The sequence below is a fragment of the Chironomus tepperi genome, unplaced genomic scaffold, assembly GCF_022539635.2.
Source record: "Chironomus tepperi strain 1889 unplaced genomic scaffold, CSIRO-AGI_Ctep_v1 contig_199, whole genome shotgun sequence".
Lineage (NCBI taxonomy): Eukaryota > Metazoa > Arthropoda > Insecta > Diptera > Chironomidae > Chironomus > Chironomus tepperi.
In genome coordinates, this window is record NW_027226321.1 from 199318 (window position 1) to 220362 (window position 21045).

Consider the following 21045-nt stretch of genomic DNA (forward strand, 5'->3'; position numbering starts at 1 on the left):
AATTATTAACTGAGAAAAAAGTAAATTGTTTAATGAGAAATTTTTTAAATAAAACATTGTTAAATTAACAGAAAAAGTGATTGTTTTTGTCAATTTATAATGAATCCAGGGGTGGGCAACCTTTTGATTTCCGCGGCACATCTTGATGTTACCATCAAAATCTCGATCAAAACAGCACACGTATACGGTTCATTGCATTTTCCAAAATTCTTAACTGCACAATTTACTTCGCTGGCCATACAGATGGGAATCCTTGATCCATGACACTCAGTCGGCTCGTAGAAGCAGTGCCTTTTCGTTATCGACGCCAATTCCAAGTAACACTATCTCTATCGACAGCTTCTAACATGACACTTTGGCCTGTCGCGACACAAGTTGCTCACCACTGATACATCTTCATGTATGGACATAATGCTAAGGTCAATCTATCTCCGAGATTGTGAGAATACAACGGTTTTTCCAAAAGCATGTAGGAAGACACATATTAACTATTTCGGTAGAAACATCATACCTTGTAAATTCCACAATTTTAATAGAGCATTGACTTGAGTAAGTAAGTGGAAGTCTTCATTGATGAACTCATTGTGATGACGGTGATTATTATGATGATGATGATGACGATCACGATGAAGTGATGCTGAATTCCTCTTAATTCAGTATGAACTATTGAGGGTTAAGTACAGGGTCAAATCTTGAGGTACAGAAAGTCAATTTAACAGTAGCTTATAATTATTAAGTCTTAAAAACATTCCAAAAGCTCAATTGGGATAATCGATCCAAAATCCAGCATCAGGCCGGCACGACTATGACAAAGTGTCAGATTTAAACCGAATTCTACATCGAGTAAAAGTGGCGCTGATCAAGAGTAGGATTTCTGATCAATTAACTGATTTGCTCTATTCGTGCATCTTCCTGAAAAGCACACGATGTAAAACTGACCGAAAACACAATATGAAGACAGTATGACTTTTGATATCAGACCAAATTCCATGAAAACGGGCTTAATGTCAGATTCAAGTCAGCCTAAAGCCGAATTTTTATTTATTTCTTCATTGTGTACTCTCAGGACTAGCTTTCCGTCTTGATACCCATCCAAACGACACAAATCAGACAGATTCTGCCTTGAATTCTTTAAGACTCTTCCATTGATAATTTTATTGTTACTATGGCATCAATATAGCTGCCAAACTAAGTCAGTTTTCATTTCCCAAAATCCCAGAAAGCGCACGATATAGAAATTGCATAGAAATCCGACTCTCGGATCGTAAGACTTTGGCTTAAGGCCGGATTCCGTCGAATCTGGCCTTAGAGCAGGGACACGCAAGCCGAAGGTAGGGTTTTAGGCTATTTGGACATCGTGTGCCTTCCGAAAGAGGTTTAGCAGGGTCATTAAACTTATGTGGTGGAGCCTTTTTCACTTGTGTCACTCGAAATCTTCTGATTCAGTCGAAAAAATTCAGTTTCACTTTCTTGATTGAATTCCAAATAAATTAAAGATTCAACAATCTAAAATATTGTAAAATACTGAAAAATCTCTCAAAACTCACTACGATCATCAATTTCTCTGACTAATTAATCTAAATTAAGAATTAACTATTCATCAACTCCCACTACGATTATGTCACCGTCTAACAACTATGTAAAGATAAATTCTCAGATCCGCATTTAAAGCAGCTGTCATTTTTAGTTCCGGAGCAAGATTAACATCCATTGTTAAATATCAAATCTCTGAATCTTCATAATATATTCATTAAAACACTGGAATGTCTAGTCAAGCAAACAGCGTGGAACTTGTGCATCTTCTTTTTTCTGTTACGTCATTTTTCATCTCATACCAGTTTTTTTGGATGTAAATATTAATGGCACGAGTCTTTGTGGATCAACAAAAGTAAAAAATTGCTATGTGTCATAAATATTGGGAATGTAATGAGCAATCAGCCTTGATATTAACAGTTGTTGCCAAAAAAGATGTTTCCGCACGATATTGACCCTCAAATATTATTTTTCAGCATGTAGCCATTGAAATTCCATTCTTATCTTATCTAATTCCTTAAAATTTTCCCCAACAGTCAACCCCAACCTTCATCGTCCTTGAACAGTGTGTATATAAAAGCAGAATAGAAACTGCATTCTATTCAATCAAGCTTCATACTTTCGAACAATCGCATTAAAATTTCTTCACAATCTTCAAAGCATTAATCAAGTCTGACTCATTAAAATACAATTCAAGTCTGCGACTAGCTTTTTAGATCAAACAACAAATCAAACATGAAAGGCACATTCACTTTCATTATTGTTGCATTATACTTAATTCATGCAATTAATTCAACACCAATTGAGATGAGAAGAAAAGCTTGTAAGAATTTCTGTACGGATGATGACTTTGATCGAATGGTTTGTGCGTATGACGGAAGTGATTTGAGACTTTTTGCCGGAATATGTCGGATGAATTTACACAATAAATGCCATCAATCAAGTGAGTAGAATTAAAATACTTTTAAAGAAGATTAACATTGGATGTGATGAGTTTTTATGGATGTTGTTATGGATTTCTCGTGTTTTATGAGAGGCAGGGGATGGAAGTGTTGAGGATTTGACTTAAAATTTGAACACAACGAGTTAGTTATGGCATTAGTAAGTTGCCGAATTAACAGAATGACGCAAAGTTGTCCTGACGACATTGTGACTGTGGTTTTAGACTCATTTCTAATTCAAGACAGATTGTGCTGCTCGAGATATTTTGATGACTTCTTGACATGAGGAATGGATCACAAGAATCCATTTTTCCGAGAAGCGCAATTCAGTCTCTGGACAAACTTCAGAAGCGCAGATGGGATGGTGCTGGAAGCATGACTGCCATTTTTAAGACCAATCATCGCATGGTGATGGTTAAGAGTTGTCCTTAATCGATATTTGACAATGGATTTTCCTGTTGGCTTCTGAAGAAGCTATTGCTTGTTATGCTTTGACAATGGAGGTTCCAAACATGGGAATAAATAGGCATAGAAAATAGCCAATAGCTGATGAGAGAAAAATCATTTTTCTAGATTTAGGTAGGTGTATGTGGGTCTAGGTGAGTCTAGGAGGTCAAGGCAGGTCTAAGTGGGTCAAAGTGAGCAAAGGTAGATCTTGATAGGTCTAGGTAGGTCTAAGTAGTTCTCGATAGGTCTAGATAGGTCTAGTTAGGTCTTGGTTGGTCAAAATAAGTCCAGGTAGGTCTAGGTAGGTCTAGGTAGGTCTAAGTAAGTCTAGGTAGGTCTAGGTAGATCTAGATAGCTCTAGTTAAGTCTAGGTAGGTCTAAGTAGTTCTCGATAGGTCTTAGAAAGTCTAAGTCTGGCAGGTCTAGATAGGTCTAGGTAAGTCTAAGTCTATGGTCTATGTAGATCAAGATAATGGCTAATCAAGAAGAAATTACATTTTAAGAACATTTTCATCAAAAAATTTCAATGGAAATTTTGATTACTTTGGATCTTCTGCCTCCATATGAAGCCGTTCAATATTACGTTCAGTTAAAGGATGAGGGTCGAAGGTAGGAAATCTGATTTAAACAATGCTCAGCCCGCGAATTCCAAAGCGCAAACTTAATGAGTAAACTTACAGCAAATAAACCTCTCAAAAACATCAAAGCGCCCATCCATTGATTCCAAATGCAGCTATAAATATTTAATTATCACACACTCACACGAGAGCACATCCAATCCAAATAGTTCCCCTAAATCACACACAAAAAAAAAATATAAAATTAAACATCAAATAAGTCTCCGTAAGCTCCCACTCCCTGCGGTCGTCTCATATGTTTACCAGTTCTAAGTAATTTTCTATGTTTTATATCTCTTTTAGATTTCAAGGAAGTCGAATCGAGTTTATGTCGACAGAACTGATTAACACATCGAATTTAAGTGAAGCACGACGAAGTCATCTTGTTATAATCATTATAATACCTTACATAGTCCAATAAATCTTAAAATTATACAAAAAATAGTGTATTTAATTTAATTATCATACCGTGTCGTGAATGACTAAAAGTGACGATAAGGTCAAGGAGAATTTCTCAATTTAAACATCTTCATCAATTTTTAGTGAGCGAAGAAGCAATTTGTTGTGGATGAATGTAAATTAAAGCCAGTTTTGTGTCATCTTATCTGACGGTCAGATATCTTTTTGAGGCGTGTAACATTAAAGTTAGACAAATAATGAAAAGTTTGAGTGCCTTAGTGCTTTTACTTTTATTGACAATAATGACGTCAGATGTATCGTCGCAGCAGTATGATGACGACTTGTGTCCATTTCATTATTGTCCGAGTTTAAAGTTTATTTGTGCATATGATGGACGTAATTTTCAATATTTTCGTAATCGGTGTTTTATGTTGTGGCATAACTACTGTTTTGGAACCAGTGAGTTGATAAGAAGTTTTGAGGTGCTTAATGAATTTTGTTACATTTGGTTTTTGTTGAATATTTACAGAGTATAAAGAGACGAATTATATGAGAGGATGTGTGGAGTGAGGTGCTGGATATGATATTGTATATTTTGTCACATGTCACACTAAATTTAAGGAATAATTAAAGTAATAAAAATTATTTATTTATGAAGCAATATTAACGGTTGGAAAAATTTTAAATTGATTTTTTTGTTCAAAAATTTGAATTTGAATTTTCCGTTATTTTTATTTGACAATATTTTTTTATACTGTTAAATCATACAGATCAGTCTCTTTGGTGTTCAATATTTCATCGATAAACTCGCCGTTCTGATATTATGTAGCACAAAGGAGGGGGACGGAGGAGATGCAGTTCTACAGGTACTAATGCTCCATACTGAAATTTTAATTATCTCAATATTTTTTTTTACGAATAAAGGGGAAGGAGTTGCGACTTTTTTGGAGTACATAATAGGTCAGTCAATAAGCATGCCCTAGGTACCTTAAGATGCTCATTGAGCAAGTGCTTGAACAATAGTTTTTTGCGCTACGACACACCTTAATGGTAAGCCTCAATCAAAATCACACACGGCATACTTACTTACTTACTTCACTGGCCGTACAGATCAACTGTGATCCATGGCCTCCCTCAGATGTCGCCTAAAGCTGTTTCTATCGCCGGCTTCCGCCTGCCAATTGCCAATACCAAATGCAATGCTGTCTCTATCAACAACTTCCTTGCAGGAGTAAACGGCAGGAGCACACGGCGTACAAAAAAACCTTTAGCTATTCAGATCTTTAAGATCCAGAGCTGCGCTAGGGCGATTCGTGGCTAATGATTGTTTAACGAGTGAGGGTGCCCCAGACCAAAGTACTAAACCATTCCTCCACCGAGCCACTTCGACCTACCACACATCATACGGCTCATGGAATTTCATAAAAAATTTATCGTCACACAGTTTAGACAAAATTGTAATAAATGAACAGCTCACGATTGATTACGTTTTTAAAAACCGAACATGAGTAAATCCGAGGTAATCTAAACCGTTGTCAAAGACACATGAATGATTATCTCCGTATTGAAAAATTTACGTGATGAATATGACGTTGAGAAAATAACCAACAGCAACGTCAGTGGGAATCTAAATTGTAATATGTCGCTACTGACAATATAAAATCTACACAATTAAGTTTTAAAAATTGTGATCATCTTTGAGGTCATTAACAATCCGAGGGATACATTTTAATTAATTGACGGCAAATGAATGCCTGATTCTAACGTATTTTGGTCCACTTTTGGAAGGGGATGGCTCGAAGTACCGTTCTAACGACCCGGGATCAGACCCAGGGAAATTCTAGTTGGATTCGGATGCTTTTTCGCTGTTCTAGTCACACCAGCTCGGTTTGTGTGATTCGGACCACACAAATTGTGGCTAAATACGTTGTATTGATATACTCTGGGTCATGCAATGTGCAGAGTTGGGGAAAGCAAAAACGTCCATTGGACAAAAACCCTCATCACGACAAAAATTATCATCGGAAGGGTCAAAAATTCAATTTTTAGCGTTACCTAATAAGTGAATAGCTTCTTCTCTGACCTACTGTCATACTTAAAATCTCGATGATCCCTTGAATGTGTCACGGCCAATAAAAAAAAAAAAAAGCGGCAAAATTTTATTTCATCATTTTATTCTGTTTTTTTTTTTTCCATTTTTTGATCAAGGTTTTGAGAATTTATTCGAGGAATGAATGTAAGTAAGGAAGAATCAAAATCCTAAATTAAGCAAAATCTTGAGCAATGATTTAATTATATTATTTTTATTTACGCGATACTTTCAGGGAATTCCAACATTTTTATTAATCTTTCTTCTAAAGTCATAATTAGACCGGAAAAGGAGTGATTCATAAAAAACAATAGATGTACGTATGATCATTTAATGAATGAAACTTCAAGGCTGTTGACTTCCTGAATCTGTATTTGTCGCAATAAATGTAATTTAATTAAAATAAAACAAAGTTATACGATGAGTACTTAAACTACATTGAGTATGCTTATTGTTTTTAAATTTTATAAGATAAAGAAGACTAGACTAAGGGTTTTTGAGATCAAGACTTCCTGTTTCGGTCTCGATAATATCGAGATCAAGAGTCTGAAGGATTTCTTTATAGTGTCAGTCTCGGTTTCAGCCTCGGTCTCGGTTGCGGTCTTGGTCTTGAAAATTTGTCAAAATCTAGATTTCAGGAAATTATAGGATAGACATGCCTTGTTAATGCAATCCTTAAGGTAAAAATTGATTGCAAATTAAGATTCAGCCTGTGGCAAATCAATGGTGTTCCTTAAAATTCAAAAGACAACTTTTTATTTTTGCCAATTTTTTGTATGTTTTTGATAAAAAAAAAAGTCAACAAAACAAACTTGTGATTCCAGTTTATTAATACTTGAATCCAAAATAAAAAATAAAATGTTGAGGTAGACTCGGAAATATAAATATTCTTTCATAATACTTTGATATGACTTTGTAATGGACGCGTGTTGAAAATAAAGGAAAGATTTACAATATTCACATGAGTCTTGACTTTATTTTCTTGCAGAAAGTTAAAATTAAATTGTTTTCAAAGTCCGGGTATAGGCCCAGGACGGAACGCAACCCGAAAAATCGACTTTTTGATTCTTCCTGTTTTGTAACTGATTATATCGATTGAAGCATAGTAAGGCCTCCATCCTTCACACCCAAATAGTGTATGCAGTTAGGAGATGGCTCGTAATGGATGTTAGTTCCGATGTTTTCAAAATAATCTTCCTTTCGCCCTATATACCTTAATTTCTTAAATTCTTTGCTTGTCGTACAGATCAATTGTGATTCGTGGCTTCCTTTAGTTGGTGCCTTAAGCGTCCTTTCTTTTTTAGCCCTAGAATGCTCGCCTTCCATTCAGATACGTCAAGGACATTCTTATCTACCATAATCATATTCCACAGATCAGAACCATACAATGCTACCGGGCAAATAGGGGTCTTGCATATTACTAACTTGCCACATTTGTTATTCTCTCTATGTACCTAAATAGCTTAAAATCGACTGAACTCCAATTCCAACTCTGTTAAATACTTTTTTACAACTTTGGAATTTCTACAAATTTATCGTCTCACACTTTTTTGCAATTTCTCGGAAATTGCTTCATATGTTTTAAAATATTCAATACTTTTAAGGCATGACAATAAAAATGTTTATTTTGGTACCTGATTCGAGTGACCGAACAGTCTAGAAAAAATGAAACCAATGGATTTATTTATGATCTTATAAGATCTATTGTTTTACATTATCTATTGTGGCAAATTTTTTTGGTAAACTAAAAGAATTTGTTCATTTCGTATAGCACATCTAGGTCATTGAAAAATGAGTACTTTCAATAAAGTTTTGAATTAATTTAATCGAGACAAGTGCCAGGGATGTAAATATTATTTTGGTGAAAACCCCATCAAATAGAGGAGTTTTTAAATCCTCACAACATATCTTATCTGAATATGCTCTTGACAAGTGGAATGTCCGAGCGACACAAATGAGGTAGACTATAAAACGGAACTCTAAAGGCTTCTCTAAACCTCTGTTATTAATCCTAACAGCCAAAGAGCATGAGCTCAAGAACAGAGCAAGTTGAAAATAATGCTTAGGAGCAAGATCACCTAGTATATTTCAGGAAGACAAGTTCTCGTCACATGATGATCATATGGCTGCCATGAAAGATCTGTGACTAATCTTCTTCACTTGTGCTGCTCGGGTTGTAAATCTTCATAAATTTTCAATTAATTTGCTTCCCATAAAGTTCATAATATCACACCCACTAAAATAATAAGCATAAAGACCTCATTGTTTTTTTTTAAAAAAAACCCAAAAGATGAGTAAGATTCTAGCAAGCATGCTTTATTTTTGTTGCAGTTTCTCTTCTTAAATAGAGTATATTTTGCGCATGTATATTTCATTCAACAATAAGTCGTCAAACAAGAAACATCATGAGAAAAATTTTAGTATTTCAAAATCTTAAACTTAGCTTTGAGACTGATAATCCAAAGAAATTTTTGAAATCGCAGGTAATTAAAGACATAGTTATATTTTAAGTGACGAATGGCAAGAGAGCTGGCTGTGACTTTTTTGAGAGTGGATTGTAGGGGATGATTTCTTTGGTGGTGATAGGATAGGGTTTGGTACGGACCGTACAACACCACTGATGTAGCATTAGTAATGGAAAGTGTTATTTAAGGTATCAGGTCATATCCTATTCCAGCAATATCAGATATCAGTTACATTAGGTACCACTGTACTTTACCAATGGTTTATTTATTACGTTTCATGTCGTACTGTGCCGTATCGTGTAATACCATGCTCTACTGTGTCTTACCGTACTGTGCCACCACGGGAGACATCGGACCCATCGAGAATATCAAGTTTTATGTCCCAAAAATATATTTTTCCCAGCAAGTTTCATTAATCTCTCATTCTTGCTCTTCCGTACCTAAAATTACTCAAAAATACTAAAAACATTTTTTTTTTCATTCCAATTCAGTGGCAGAAAGAAGACAAAAGCACAACCTTTGTCATCTATCGTATACTCATTGCTATATTTTTCATCTTCTCATACACAAATGGACTCGTCGTCTCAGCAACCGGTAACCAGATATTATTGTCATTCATTTACCTTACAAGACTCAATATGCTTGCAACAGCTATAACGTGTACAATTGGAGCTTATTATGCTGTATCATTTTATTTTGAAAAAATTAATCCACAAAATCGCATGACATTAGGAATTAAATTTTACTGGTTTATGTACAACAATATTGTGCCATTTTCATGTGCTGTAAGCTTAGTTTATTGGATATTACTTTATGGAACTGACAAGGATGATACAATTAATTTGAATAATGTTCTGATGCACATGACAAACTCATTAGTGCTGCTGATTGATCTTATAATAGTTCATCATGAACATCGGATTTTGCATTTCGTGTATTTGCTAGTTTGTGGAACTGGCTACTTAGCATTCACATTAATCTATACATTCCTTGGTGGTGTTAATACTAAAGGACAAAATTACGTTTATTCAGTGCTGGATTGGAAGGAAAATCCTAAAAAAGCAGTTATTGTGACTTTTGGGGTTTATTTCCTGTTAATTGTGCTGCATATGATTGTTTGTGGAATTGCTAAGCTTAAACAAATGGTTCATGACTGTATATTAGTGACATCAAAGAATGAGAGTGAATTACAAGTTGTTCATGTTAATATTATGAATCCAGTGTAAAGCATGCCAAAAATTTAGATTTTTAAGATATATAAGATAGTTAGTTGATTATTGAGGATAGTTGGTGCTGCATAGGAGCCGTTGACTTATTATGTTACGCAAAATACCATCCTAAAGCCTAAAACTACTCCACTAAAGCCATATTATCAGTAAATGCCATTTCAGTTATGCAAGACAGCCATATTCCATGATTATTAGTTTTAAGAAATGTAGAACTGAACTAGAATGACTGAAAAATAAATAAAATTAATTAAGAATTACACAATACAAGGAATTCAACTAACTTTCATACGAAGCGACTCCAATGAAAATTCTAGCTAATAAATCGGGATTTATTACGAAAAATCCAGCAGCAGTAAACTCAAGTGGCTCTAAAGTGATTTGAAATTGAAAATCTCGTAAGTTGTCAAGCATTGAAGGTTTTAACTCAATTTCAGATTGAATTTTGTTGATTGTGGACAGAATTTTTGAAACCTAATAAAGAAAGAAGAGTTTAAAGTCGACTTATCGAGTGGATGGAGGTTATATGGAAAAGTTGACTTGAGTCGACTCAACTTCATACAAAATTTGAGTTAGGTCGACTCAAGTTGCTTGACTTGACTTGAATTTTGTATGAAGTTGAGTTGACTGATGTCGATTTTTTGAGTCAAGTCAATCAACTTCAGTGGATTTGACTCAAATTTTGTATGGAGACATATTGACTTCAGTCGACTTTTCCATACAAAATCTGGGTCGATTTCGAGTTCTAAAAACGATCTCGAATAGAACAAATAGATTAATCCAGTGTTGTCTAAACTTTTTTGCTTCACGGCACTTCTTCGTGGAAAACTTCAACTAAAACCGCATGGCTTCCGATTCATGGCTTTTACAGGCCTTTTGCGGCACATAGTTTGGACAACACTGACTTTAATCAATCAAAAACCCGGCCCAAGGCAGGCATGACATTGACTTGAAGCCTAATTCGGTTTGAATCTAGCTCCATGTAAGAATCCAACATACTAAGTGTCAGATTTTAAATCAATTAACTGACCAGCCACCACTAAACACATACATTCCTCAGAGTTTGATTACAAGCGCGAACCAAAGAATATAAAGATGATGCTGCAATTGCTATAGCAAATATAATAACTGAAAGTATACAAATAATCGCTAAAAATAATAAGAAAAAATTCAAAGACGTCATTCACTTATTATGTAACACGAAAAATTGTTTTTTGACCACCCCACTGCTTTCTATGTGTATCCTAAGAGACTATGAGCATCCTGACCTAAATGAGCGTGCTCATAATTGATGATTAGTTTCTATTGATCCACTGTGAATCATAAGATGTAAATGAAGTGGTTGAAGAGGTGTCTGTTCATCCTCAGAACGGCTCCCTCTCGTAGTTTCTAGCACTGTTGCCCTGCCTCGTTCTCTATGGTTGTACGGCAAGTAATTTTCCTTCTACTAACTCTCCTTTTACCTTTGGCGTTCCAAAACAATGCCAGTCTCGCAAGATCTGCTTCATCCTCCTTGTTATTTCGGAAAACAAAGTCTCAATCACTCTGATTACTTCCTATCCCCACAGGGAGTCCAAGAGTGTTACATAATAAGTAAACGACCCCCAACTACTTACTATGAATTTCATCCACAGTTTTACCTCCAGCAAATATCAAAAACATTTGATATACATCACATACAAGTGATACACATCCTAGTAAGATGTGCAGCAACATTGTAAGGCCTATGGATTGATTAATTAAGTTCACATTTTCTTGAAGCATGCAATAAATTTTTCGAAGTGATTTTAAGTTTCTATCCAAAGTAAAGTCTATTCCGGACTTGATTTCCCAATTTTTAATTGGACAGTTTAAATTGAATGATTTTTTCAATATTTTATTGAAATGACTCAAATTATAATTAATAAGCTTGACAAAAAAGACAAACTTGACTGTCAAATTTCCAAATAAAAATGTCGGAATCATTGAAAAAATAACGGCAATGAAGGCATAAGTATCCTGTTTATAAATCATAACTAAAAAGTGTAGAAATAAATTGAGTGCAGCCAAAAATATAGTGCTTTTAAAAAGCCAAATTTTGATGACTTTGCAGTCCATAACATGCTCAAAATTTTGTTCATAAATTTGAGAAATTAAAATGAAATTTTTTAAAATTTTCTTCATTTTTTCCACTGCCAAATAAGACTGAATAAATGAAAACATAATCATGAACATTAGTCCAGTAAATCGTAAGTATTGAATGATGTAATTGAATAATACGCTTGAATTTTCAGAATTTAGTAACGAATCCATGATCAAATACACAAAAAATCCGAAGTATATTGATAAAAACAATAAAATTATAATAAAGTAAATTGTGAAGAATTTTAATGAATCTTTCGATGAGAGTTTTTTAATTGATAAGTACATTAAACCCAAAATTTGAAAAACTGTGCAGCTTTGAGCTAAATTTTGTTCGGCTTGATTTTTCATGATTTTAGTTTAACTGAATGCTGACACTTTACTGAAAAATTCTATTCGATTAATGTTGAATGGCAAGAAATTATGCATATTGCAACAAATTGCAATGCAAACATTAAATTCCCTCGTGATCACAATAGTCGCTCAGTTGAACCAGTTCTGTTCATGCATGTAAGGTTCAATTTAGAACTATGAAACTTCTACTTTTTGCCAGAAGTACAACAACAACCTGTTAAAACCCTATTGCATAGTTTCTAGCTGAGTCATAAAGATCGTAGAAATGATAATAATCTGGATCTTGGAGTGCAATACCGAGCATTGAATATCCCACTTTAATTTAGAGAAATAGCCAACTTCTTACTTATTTGTTTCGCTTGGACAACACGAGGGCCTATTGCCGCGTCTGTAGACAGCTCTATCTTTCGATAACTTCTGCTAATTTAGGTCAAAATCCATAATGCTTGATAATTGAAAAGTACAATTTAACTAGCAAGCTAAACAATTTATTAGAATTATAAACTCAATTTATGAACATTTTATACAGCAAATGAATTTTAAGCAACAAGCATACAAAATACACAAAATTAGAAAAATCGGAAAATTATATCATCAAGCTGATATGACTCTGGCTTCAAGTTGGATTTGAGAAAATCATGCCTCTCGCTTCCCTCATGCTGACCTTTAGAAGAAACCATGGTCACGTCCTAGTTAGGTCCAAGTCACGTCCGCCTGAGACACTATTTCACCCCATGTACTTTTCAGGCGAACATCAATCCAATATAAATTTGACTAGTTTATTAATAATTTTAAGAAGTGTAGAATTGAACAAGAATGACTGCAAAAGTAAATATATATTTAATGTTATAAAGCAACACTTTTTGACAATATCCAAAATTATATCTCACCTTCATAAGAAGCGATCCCAGTAAAAATTCCAGCCAAAAACTGTAAGTTAATTGTATAATATCCAGCTGTTGTAAACTGAAGAGGTTGACTTGATATTTGCATATAAAAGTCTCTAATAATTTCCGATTCTGAATTTTTCAATTCACATTCAAATTGAATTTTACTAATAGTCCGAAGGAGCCTGGAAATCTATTGATTCCAAAATTAAAAAAAATTTAGAAGTTGGATATAAAATATGGATTTACATTATATTTAATGACTTACAAGCTTCTGTGTTTGGTCACATGAACGCACAAGCAGATAAAGAATTAAAGCAACAAAGAGCATGATGTTCGCAATTGCTGAAATATTGATATTCAAATGTTAATTAAGCTGGATTTGGTATAGACTCTCTAGTAAAAACCACATTAGGTGAGGGGTTGGTGTTCCTTTTTTGAATTTAATTCTATTTTTCAGAGTTTTTCGTGATAAAATCCAAAACTCTCGTAAAAGTTTCTGGTTGCGCCCCTGCACCACGCTAATATGACGATCAACGCCTTATTTTTGGTTATTTTGGCAACGTGGCCAAAGGCACGTAGTGTAAAAATTGCCAAAAATACTAATTTAGGCTAGTTCACTTCTGACTCGAGGTCAAATGCAATGAAATCCAGTCTCAGGTCAGATTCAAGTCGGTCTTGAGCCAGATTTTTGGTAACTTTTACATCGTGTTCTTTCTGGATCTGTGACATTCAGATTGATTACTACAACTCTTTTTTATTACTCACCACACATTTTCTCAATAGGAAATCGTCCAACAAACAACAAAAACAACCGATATCCACTACTAATTAAGGATAGAACAAGAATTCCAATTTTCACTAGAACAGTAAATCCCATGCTTTTATTTGTCAGTTCCACATTTTCCTGAATCATATGAAAAATTCTTCTCAAAGTTTTCAAGTTCCTTTCAGATTTTCTGTCAATCTTTTGCTTGACATTAATGATTCCTAGCTTATTTTGAGAACAAAACAGGTTTTCCATGACGATTGTTAAGTGATCCAAATTGTAGTTCACAAGATTCACTAAGGATGTAAACTTGAAGATGACCATACCCATGAATGTATTTGGAATAATTCCAATTGTTGACCGTATTAAGGAATTCTTGACTTCATAATGTGTTTCATAGAGAAATAGCACAACATGTGAAGCTATAAAATACAAAATGGTCCGCAAAATCATTTTGAACAGCTTAATTTTTATGAAACGATAATCCACGACGTGCTGGAAATCCTGCAGAAAAATGTGCGAAATTTCGATAAAATTAATGAAAATTTTCTTCATGTTTGGTGTGGCTGCATATGACTGAATGAAGGCAATCATTAATACCAGGGATATTCCGATGAACATCGAGTGCTGGATGAGGTAATTAAGTGCATTTTTAGCATTGACAGTGGATGTAAAGTCTGATGATACACTTATTGCCAAAAATATTGACTGTGATGTTAAAATGACCAGAATAACAACAAAGTAGATTGTGTAGAACATTGTTGGATATAGCTTGATTGTCTTTAGTGAAAGCTTCTTTATTGAAAAGTAAAGAAGTCCGAAAGTTTGAAAAATTGCACAACAACTCGCTAAATTGGCTTCTGCTTCCATTTTTATGCTGCTATATTAAGTGAATTCTAAAGTTTTACTGATGAATTTTCAATTTGATATACGATGGAAGTTATGCATTGTAACAACAGGGTAGTGAATGATATTATCAGAAATTATGCATTAAGTTGTAATTGTCCTTTAGAATATTGAATTGTTGACATTATTATTGACTTATAGATGGAAATTTAATATTCAATAGATAAGCATTTACATATGTTCATCCACATGTGATCGAATGTAGAAGGCTCTGCTATGAAGCTTTAAATATGACGTATGGGGCCATATGACAATATGGATGAAAAGGAGACGTCTCTCTAGTAAACATAATGTTCCATGCGTATTGATATTCCTTAGGATCGTTATTGTAACACGGTGTAATACATATGGAACATTTTGGTTCCGTGGGTTTCTATATGAAATCAATAAAAGAGATTTGACGGAGTCTACAAAGCTCCGTGATCAGGAATGCAGAATTATTTGTTTTATTAAGTAAATATGTATTTTAATATTTCATCACATTTTCATCAAAAACAATAAATTATACACATTTCGAGTTTGAATAAGTAATTACCAGTGCAGTTTACACATATTGATAAGCTTGCATAGCACATAATAATTTCCCTTATCCAGATTGATTTTGATTACATGATGCAGCAGGTTGTTGAGTAGTGAATTAAAATATGCATTTTTCCCTCAATCATTCCTATTAATATTTATGATATATAAAATTGGATGAGAATCACTGAAAATACAAAGAATAATTTTCAAATGACTCGGGATTGCAAAAGATTATACTTATGCATTTCCACTTAAGACTTGAACATTCTCACACAGCATTAATAGACAATGAGCACACTCACTTAAGTAACCATCCTAAATTAATATGATGCTCTCTGACTGTTTGGAAGACAAAAAATTACCTACCTTCATATGACACTACTCCAGTAAAGATTCCTGCTAAGAATTGTAAATTTATATTGTAATAACCAGCAGCTGTGAATTTAAGGGGCTGTAATGCAATTTGTAGACGAAAATCTGTCAGCTCTTGAATTGTTGAGATTTTAAGATCAGCTTGATATTGAATTTTATTTATAGTGAAGAGAAGCTTTGAAATCTGAAAGTATATCATAAAAATTACAATGTTCGATATCGACTAGGATTTTATCTGGAGTTCGAGTTGACTTTTCTATTCAAAATCCGAGTCGACTTCGAGCTTTAATCAATTATTTTCAATCAGCACAACTTTATCCCAAAGAGATGCTTTTATATACCGTTGTGGTATTTTTCTACTAATAAAGCTTTGCCTGTTCGAGATTATGAATATCCTAGCCTGTAAAAATGTGTTTTATATAATGCAAGAACTTACAATTCGTTTTGTCCTTTCACATATCTTTGCCAGAAAGAATAATATCAGAACTGACGAAAATACGACATAAAGTATACCTGAAAATATTTTAAAACTGATTATTTTTAGAAGTATTTCATATATTGTACTGTATTTTATACTTGATCAAGGCCGAATTCGTCTGGATCTGGGTTTAACGACAAAATATCATAGACTAGTCACAATTAGACCTTACTCACAGAAAGACTACACATTTTTCGAGAAGTTTAACTTACCGAATATTTTATCAATAGTATGCTGCTCCACAATGGCTAAGAATACTTTATAGGTATAATAAGTAGTTGTCAGTACATTGATTAAGATTTGCAATAAAACTGTGAATCCCATACATTGATTAATCAATTCCGCATTTTTATAAATTAATCGATACATTTTTCGTAGAATTTTTAACTTTCTGTCCAAATTTTTGTCGAATTTAGGTCTAACATTAATTATATCTGGTCCATGATTTGATTCAAATGATTTTGACATTAAAATGTTCAGATGCTCCAAATAATAATTCACAAGATTGACAAAAAATACAAATTTAATGATTAATAAGCAGTAGAAGTAGACCGAAATGGCACTAGTCAGGATCTTTATCATGGAACAATGATTATTGTATTTATATGCAAGCAGATTAAGAACAAGTTGTATAACTATAAATATTGCAATAAAAGTTCCTATAGTTTTATAAAGCCACACATTCAAGTCACGACAATCAATCTGGTGCTGGAAATTTTGACGACAAATTTGAGAAATTGACAAAAATTTTATAAAAATTTTCTTTGTTTTTTTAGCAGTTATAAAGCACTTAATTAAAGTCGTGTACAGCAGAAAGACCAAAGTGATGTAAAGTAAGAATTGAATCATATAATTTAAAGCACTTTTGGCATTAACTTGATCCTTGAGACTTTTAAGGAGGACATGAATCAAAACTACAGTTTGTCCTGTGATTATCAGCATGTATGAGATGAAAATGATCTTGTAAATATTCTTTGGATATGTGTTGACAGCTTCTTTACCGAGTTTTTTGACAGAAAAATACAAAAGTCCACAAATTTGAAAAATTGTACAACAATTTGCTAAGTTTTGTTTAGCGTCCATTTTAGTGCTTCCTATTAAGTTCAATACTGATATTTGAGTGAGATACTTTGATTTATTTTTTAAGTCTCGATTTTGCGATATATTGTGACTATCGAATAATATTAGTCATTATGTTTTGAGTATTTTAGTATCTTGGGAAATTGATTGAATAGCCAAGGGAGTGTCATCTTAACTTGCATAATCAATCACTGTCTTTTGTCACATAATAAACAGTTTTTTAACAATCACAAAGAGATCTGATTTGCATTGCAATCGGTACAATCGATCTGAAAAATCGTGCCCCAGGATGGTGTGCCAGTTGATACCTTTCCTATTATTTCTTCAAGTGCTAATGTGTAATTGAATCAAATTCCATGTTCATAGTCAGAATATTGCGACTGATATCAACAAATAGATAAATTCAAAGACCGAAATTTCGGTCGGTATGAACCAAGCGCAAGCCAAAGATGTTTTTTGCGATTGATCATGAATGCTCACATAAGCACCTAATTAAGGATTGAAAGCATTTTTGAGTTAAAGTCATTTGTCACTTTGGTGATATTTCAGCAATTAATTCAGTTAAATACTGCGCGTAAAAATGGAGGAAAAGTCTTTTAGTCAAACTGTCGATGGAGTTTTGTATCATATCAAATCTATTCCGAATAGCTAGACGAGTTCATTAGGGCATGCTATGGATCGACATCTTGACGGTAACGACCGAAGAACCGTAAAGTCTAAACATTTTATAAGGTAATGATCGTATTACGAATTAAAATACATACAAAAATCGACACAATTAAATTTCAAATGATTACAATTTTTATTGTCATATTCAAGCCGTATTTTAGTTTGGCTCTTCCAGTAGGTTTTCAATGAAATGGTTGTGATCGTGATTCCAGTCAGTTCACTATTATGTAATTAATTTTCCTACCCCTAATGGCACACATTTTGCATCTTATCATTTGCTTATAATTGAATATTCACTCAGTGTTGTAATTTTGGCTTAATTCTATAACTTTTTGACTATAAAATCTATTTTGAATAGCACAAATCGGTTAATCGATCAAAATTCGCTCTTAATTCCGACGTGTGACTGACTTTAGATCCGATTTGGATGTGAAGGTCGACTAGCCTCGGCTTGGGTCGAATTCAGGATCGATTAACCGAATTGTGCTGTTCGATTTCCTTAAACTTAACCTTAAATTAATCTTCTTTTCATTTATCATTTGTCATTAAATGTGCGTTCATGATTTTTCCTTAAAATATATCTCAACTTTTCACATTGCTTGGATCTATTTTGCCTCTCAGATGGGCACATGACAAAAAACTCTCGCCACAAACAATAAGCAAATTCAGCCATTCTTGTATTACACTGCAATCCGTACTTATCAAGCACACCTCCAGACATGCTTGAAACTTCTTGACCACATTTATCAACAGCATCATCAGACATTTCCTGTTGCCAACTTTCATGCACAAAATACTCTAAAATTACTGATTTTGTTCTGTTTGTATCAATGACGCCATCCGAGTCTACCTGTTGAGTCACAAATAATTCAAAATTGTAAACAATCATTAACTTTTTTACCGTCCATACCATTTCAAGTTTTTGTCCCATACAGTTCAATGTGCATGTTATCGTTGCCTTCCAACGATTTAGTCGATCACATGAAAATAAATTGTAAAGGCCACCTTCACTATCAGTCGTTGTGTTGTTTGAATCGAATGATCTTTTGTTCTTCTTCACTTCCCGAACGCATTGGGATTTAACAGACTGTAAATTTGTATTGACATTGGACGTCGCGTCCTCGGTATCAGAGCAACATTTGTTACTGAAAATAATAATTGTTGTGTCAATGATAGACATTAAAAATATACAATATTGAGTGTTTAGGTGGATTTAAGCATGAAAGGTATAATTTTTGTTAAAAAGCTTTGTTTTAGGTTTTGTCTGTGGCTACGCAATAACTGTGGCATATTCTAAATAAATTTATTATTTTAAAGGACAGCACATTTTTGGAATTGAGAATTGATGAATAGCGGAAATATTATTGCTAGAACAGAGTAATAAGTTGGTTACAATGCTCTTAATTGGAATCTTTGCAAGGGAAACGGCAGACAGGAGCTCCAAAAGCTACTTGATGCCGAACAGTGACGATAAGAATGTCAGCTCTAATTGCAGATAGAAAGCTTGTATAAACTAACTACAGAGTCAGGAACAGAGTTAGATAGATAGTAACCTCCACATAGGAGTATGGTAACAGTAAGTAAGATGAATAGAAGATGATTCACACTTAATTTAACTTAACTGTGTGTTATAGCCTTTGTTTTGGAACGGAATTATTACAGGACACTGAATGTCGAAGGATTCAAAAAACGTCGAAGCGAGTCGAAATTTCAAATTAATTTTGACCGTTATAAAAATTGATGTAAAGATCGGTAATTGATCGAATCTAACGAGTAGTAGATGCTCTCATGGATAGCAGTAAACATATAATTAAGGTAATTTAGGATCTTCGTCACTGATGCATTAATTAACATCAAATTGAAGCCGTCTTCATGGGGAAGTTAAATTGCGGCCAAATTCTGTCATTTGTGTCTTTCGCGAGAATTTTTGGTAACACTAAGGAGCCGTTTACTTATTATGTAGCTCAAAAATCGAATAATTTCATCAAAATAAATCACAATGAACTAAAAGAAAATTGCAAAAATGGACCATAGAATTATTGGAACTTCCTGTACACTGTTTATACTTCTTGCCACCACCAAATTCACTTCCCTATCCCATGAACATAATAATAAATCAGTCTTTAAATTGTGGAGCCAGACATGCCTCAAGAGCTTGCTTTCTAATCACATTCTTAGCACTTCTCAGATAAATCATAACTTTTTCCACAAACTCACTCACAATGTCTTCTTAAACTTGTAATCAAGCATCGGTTTCGGCAACTCAGATGTTGAATTTTGATGATCTCCAGTCAATGCTCCGTTTGTATCAACTCTTCTATTAATTTCCATTTCTCTTTTTTGTCTTACTATCTCAGAATTCACAGCATCCCTCCGCTTCCTTTTTCCCAACGAAAATCCATTATAGTCAGAATTTGGAACTTTATAATAAAATTCATCATAATTGTACGGAGGAGCAGTTGTGCGACTTCTGTGACCAAGTCTTGTCCAATAATGATCAGCTCGATTTTTTGTGTCTAGTTTTGATGTCAATGCAGCTGGTTTTGTGTCACTGCTAACAACAGATGCAGATTCTGAGCTTTCATCGTCCATAACATCCCCAAAAAATGCCAAAAGTTGACGTGTCAGGAAGAAATCTTCGGAAATACTCAATGCCGACACTGCTGGCAGCACAACCAGAATTAAACTGTATTTCATATTTATATATCACTTTATTTTAGAATTATTCAAATTATACTGAAATTTTCACACATGATGTCGTGTGCTTTTATACAAAATTGACTAAAATTGACAAAAAAAGTCAGTTTTAATGGACGGTCGATAACAGATCATAATATTACAACATTCACACGCTTTACACTTTTTACTGGCCATAGCCAAAAATTTGTCAGATTTTGTGGTAAACAGGAAATAAAGATTTAATAAAATGTAAATAAGCAGGTCATGGCTTCTGCATTAAAATGTCTATAAAAACAGCTAATTGAGTCTGACTGTTGACATCAGATAATCTCTGCATGTTATTGAACATATGCATTTTTACATGGACGGGCTAATCTATTGAAAGTAAAAGTATGTCAGACAAGCTAATTTCAGTATTGAATTTTAATGATATTTAGTAACATCAGCCGTTATGCACTGGAAAGTTGACAAGCTAATTGAATAAACTTTGG

General features: G+C 33.8%; 2 protein-coding genes and 1 long non-coding RNA gene across 3 annotated transcripts; 2 read left to right on the forward strand and 1 right to left on the reverse strand.

Moving 5' to 3' along the window:
* The first annotated feature begins 2157 nt into the window (after window positions 1–2157).
* On the forward strand, window positions 2158–4570 carry LOC139090057 (uncharacterized). Its single transcript, XR_011544349.1, has 3 exons — window positions 2158–2476; window positions 3842–4396; window positions 4467–4570. It is a non-coding gene; the product is annotated as an uncharacterized lncRNA (long non-coding RNA).
* Window positions 4571–8431: 3861 nt separating this feature from the next.
* Window positions 8432–9717, forward strand: LOC139090058 (protein rolling stone-like). Its single transcript, XM_070639745.1, has 2 exons — window positions 8432–8509; window positions 8983–9717. Exons 1-2 carry the CDS (start codon window positions 8432–8434, stop codon window positions 9715–9717), a joined length of 813 nt encoding a protein of 270 aa, XP_070495846.1.
* Window positions 9718–18404: 8687 nt separating this feature from the next.
* LOC139090060 (uncharacterized) lies at window positions 18405–20572 on the reverse strand. Its single transcript, XM_070639746.1, has 3 exons — window positions 20097–20572; window positions 18777–19020; window positions 18405–18725 (listed from the first exon to the last, which is right to left on the reverse strand). The coding sequence occupies exons 1-3, from the start codon at window positions 20570–20572 to the stop codon at window positions 18411–18413; spliced, it is 1035 nt and encodes a 344-aa protein (XP_070495847.1). The 3' UTR covers window positions 18405–18410.
* Window positions 20573–21045: the final 473 nt, after the last annotated feature.

Coding starts and splice junctions, on each gene's coding strand:
- LOC139090058 (XM_070639745.1), top strand. CDS start 8,432: ATGAGAAAAATTTTAGTATTTCAAAATCTTAAACTTAGCTTTGAGACT. Junction 8,510..8,982: donor AGAAATTTTTGAAATCGCAG/GTAATTAAAGAC, acceptor ATTCCAATTCAG/TGGCAGAAAGAAGACAAAAG.
- LOC139090060 (XM_070639746.1), bottom strand. CDS start 20,572: ATGAAATACAGTTTAATTCTGGTTGTGCTGCCAGCAGTGTCGGCATTG. Junction 19,021..20,096: donor TACAAGTTTAAGAAGACATT/GTGAGTGAGTTT, acceptor TATTATTTTCAG/TAACAAATGTTGCTCTGATA. Junction 18,726..18,776: donor AACTTGAAATGGTATGGACG/GTAAAAAAGTTA, acceptor GTGACTCAACAG/GTAGACTCGGATGGCGTCAT.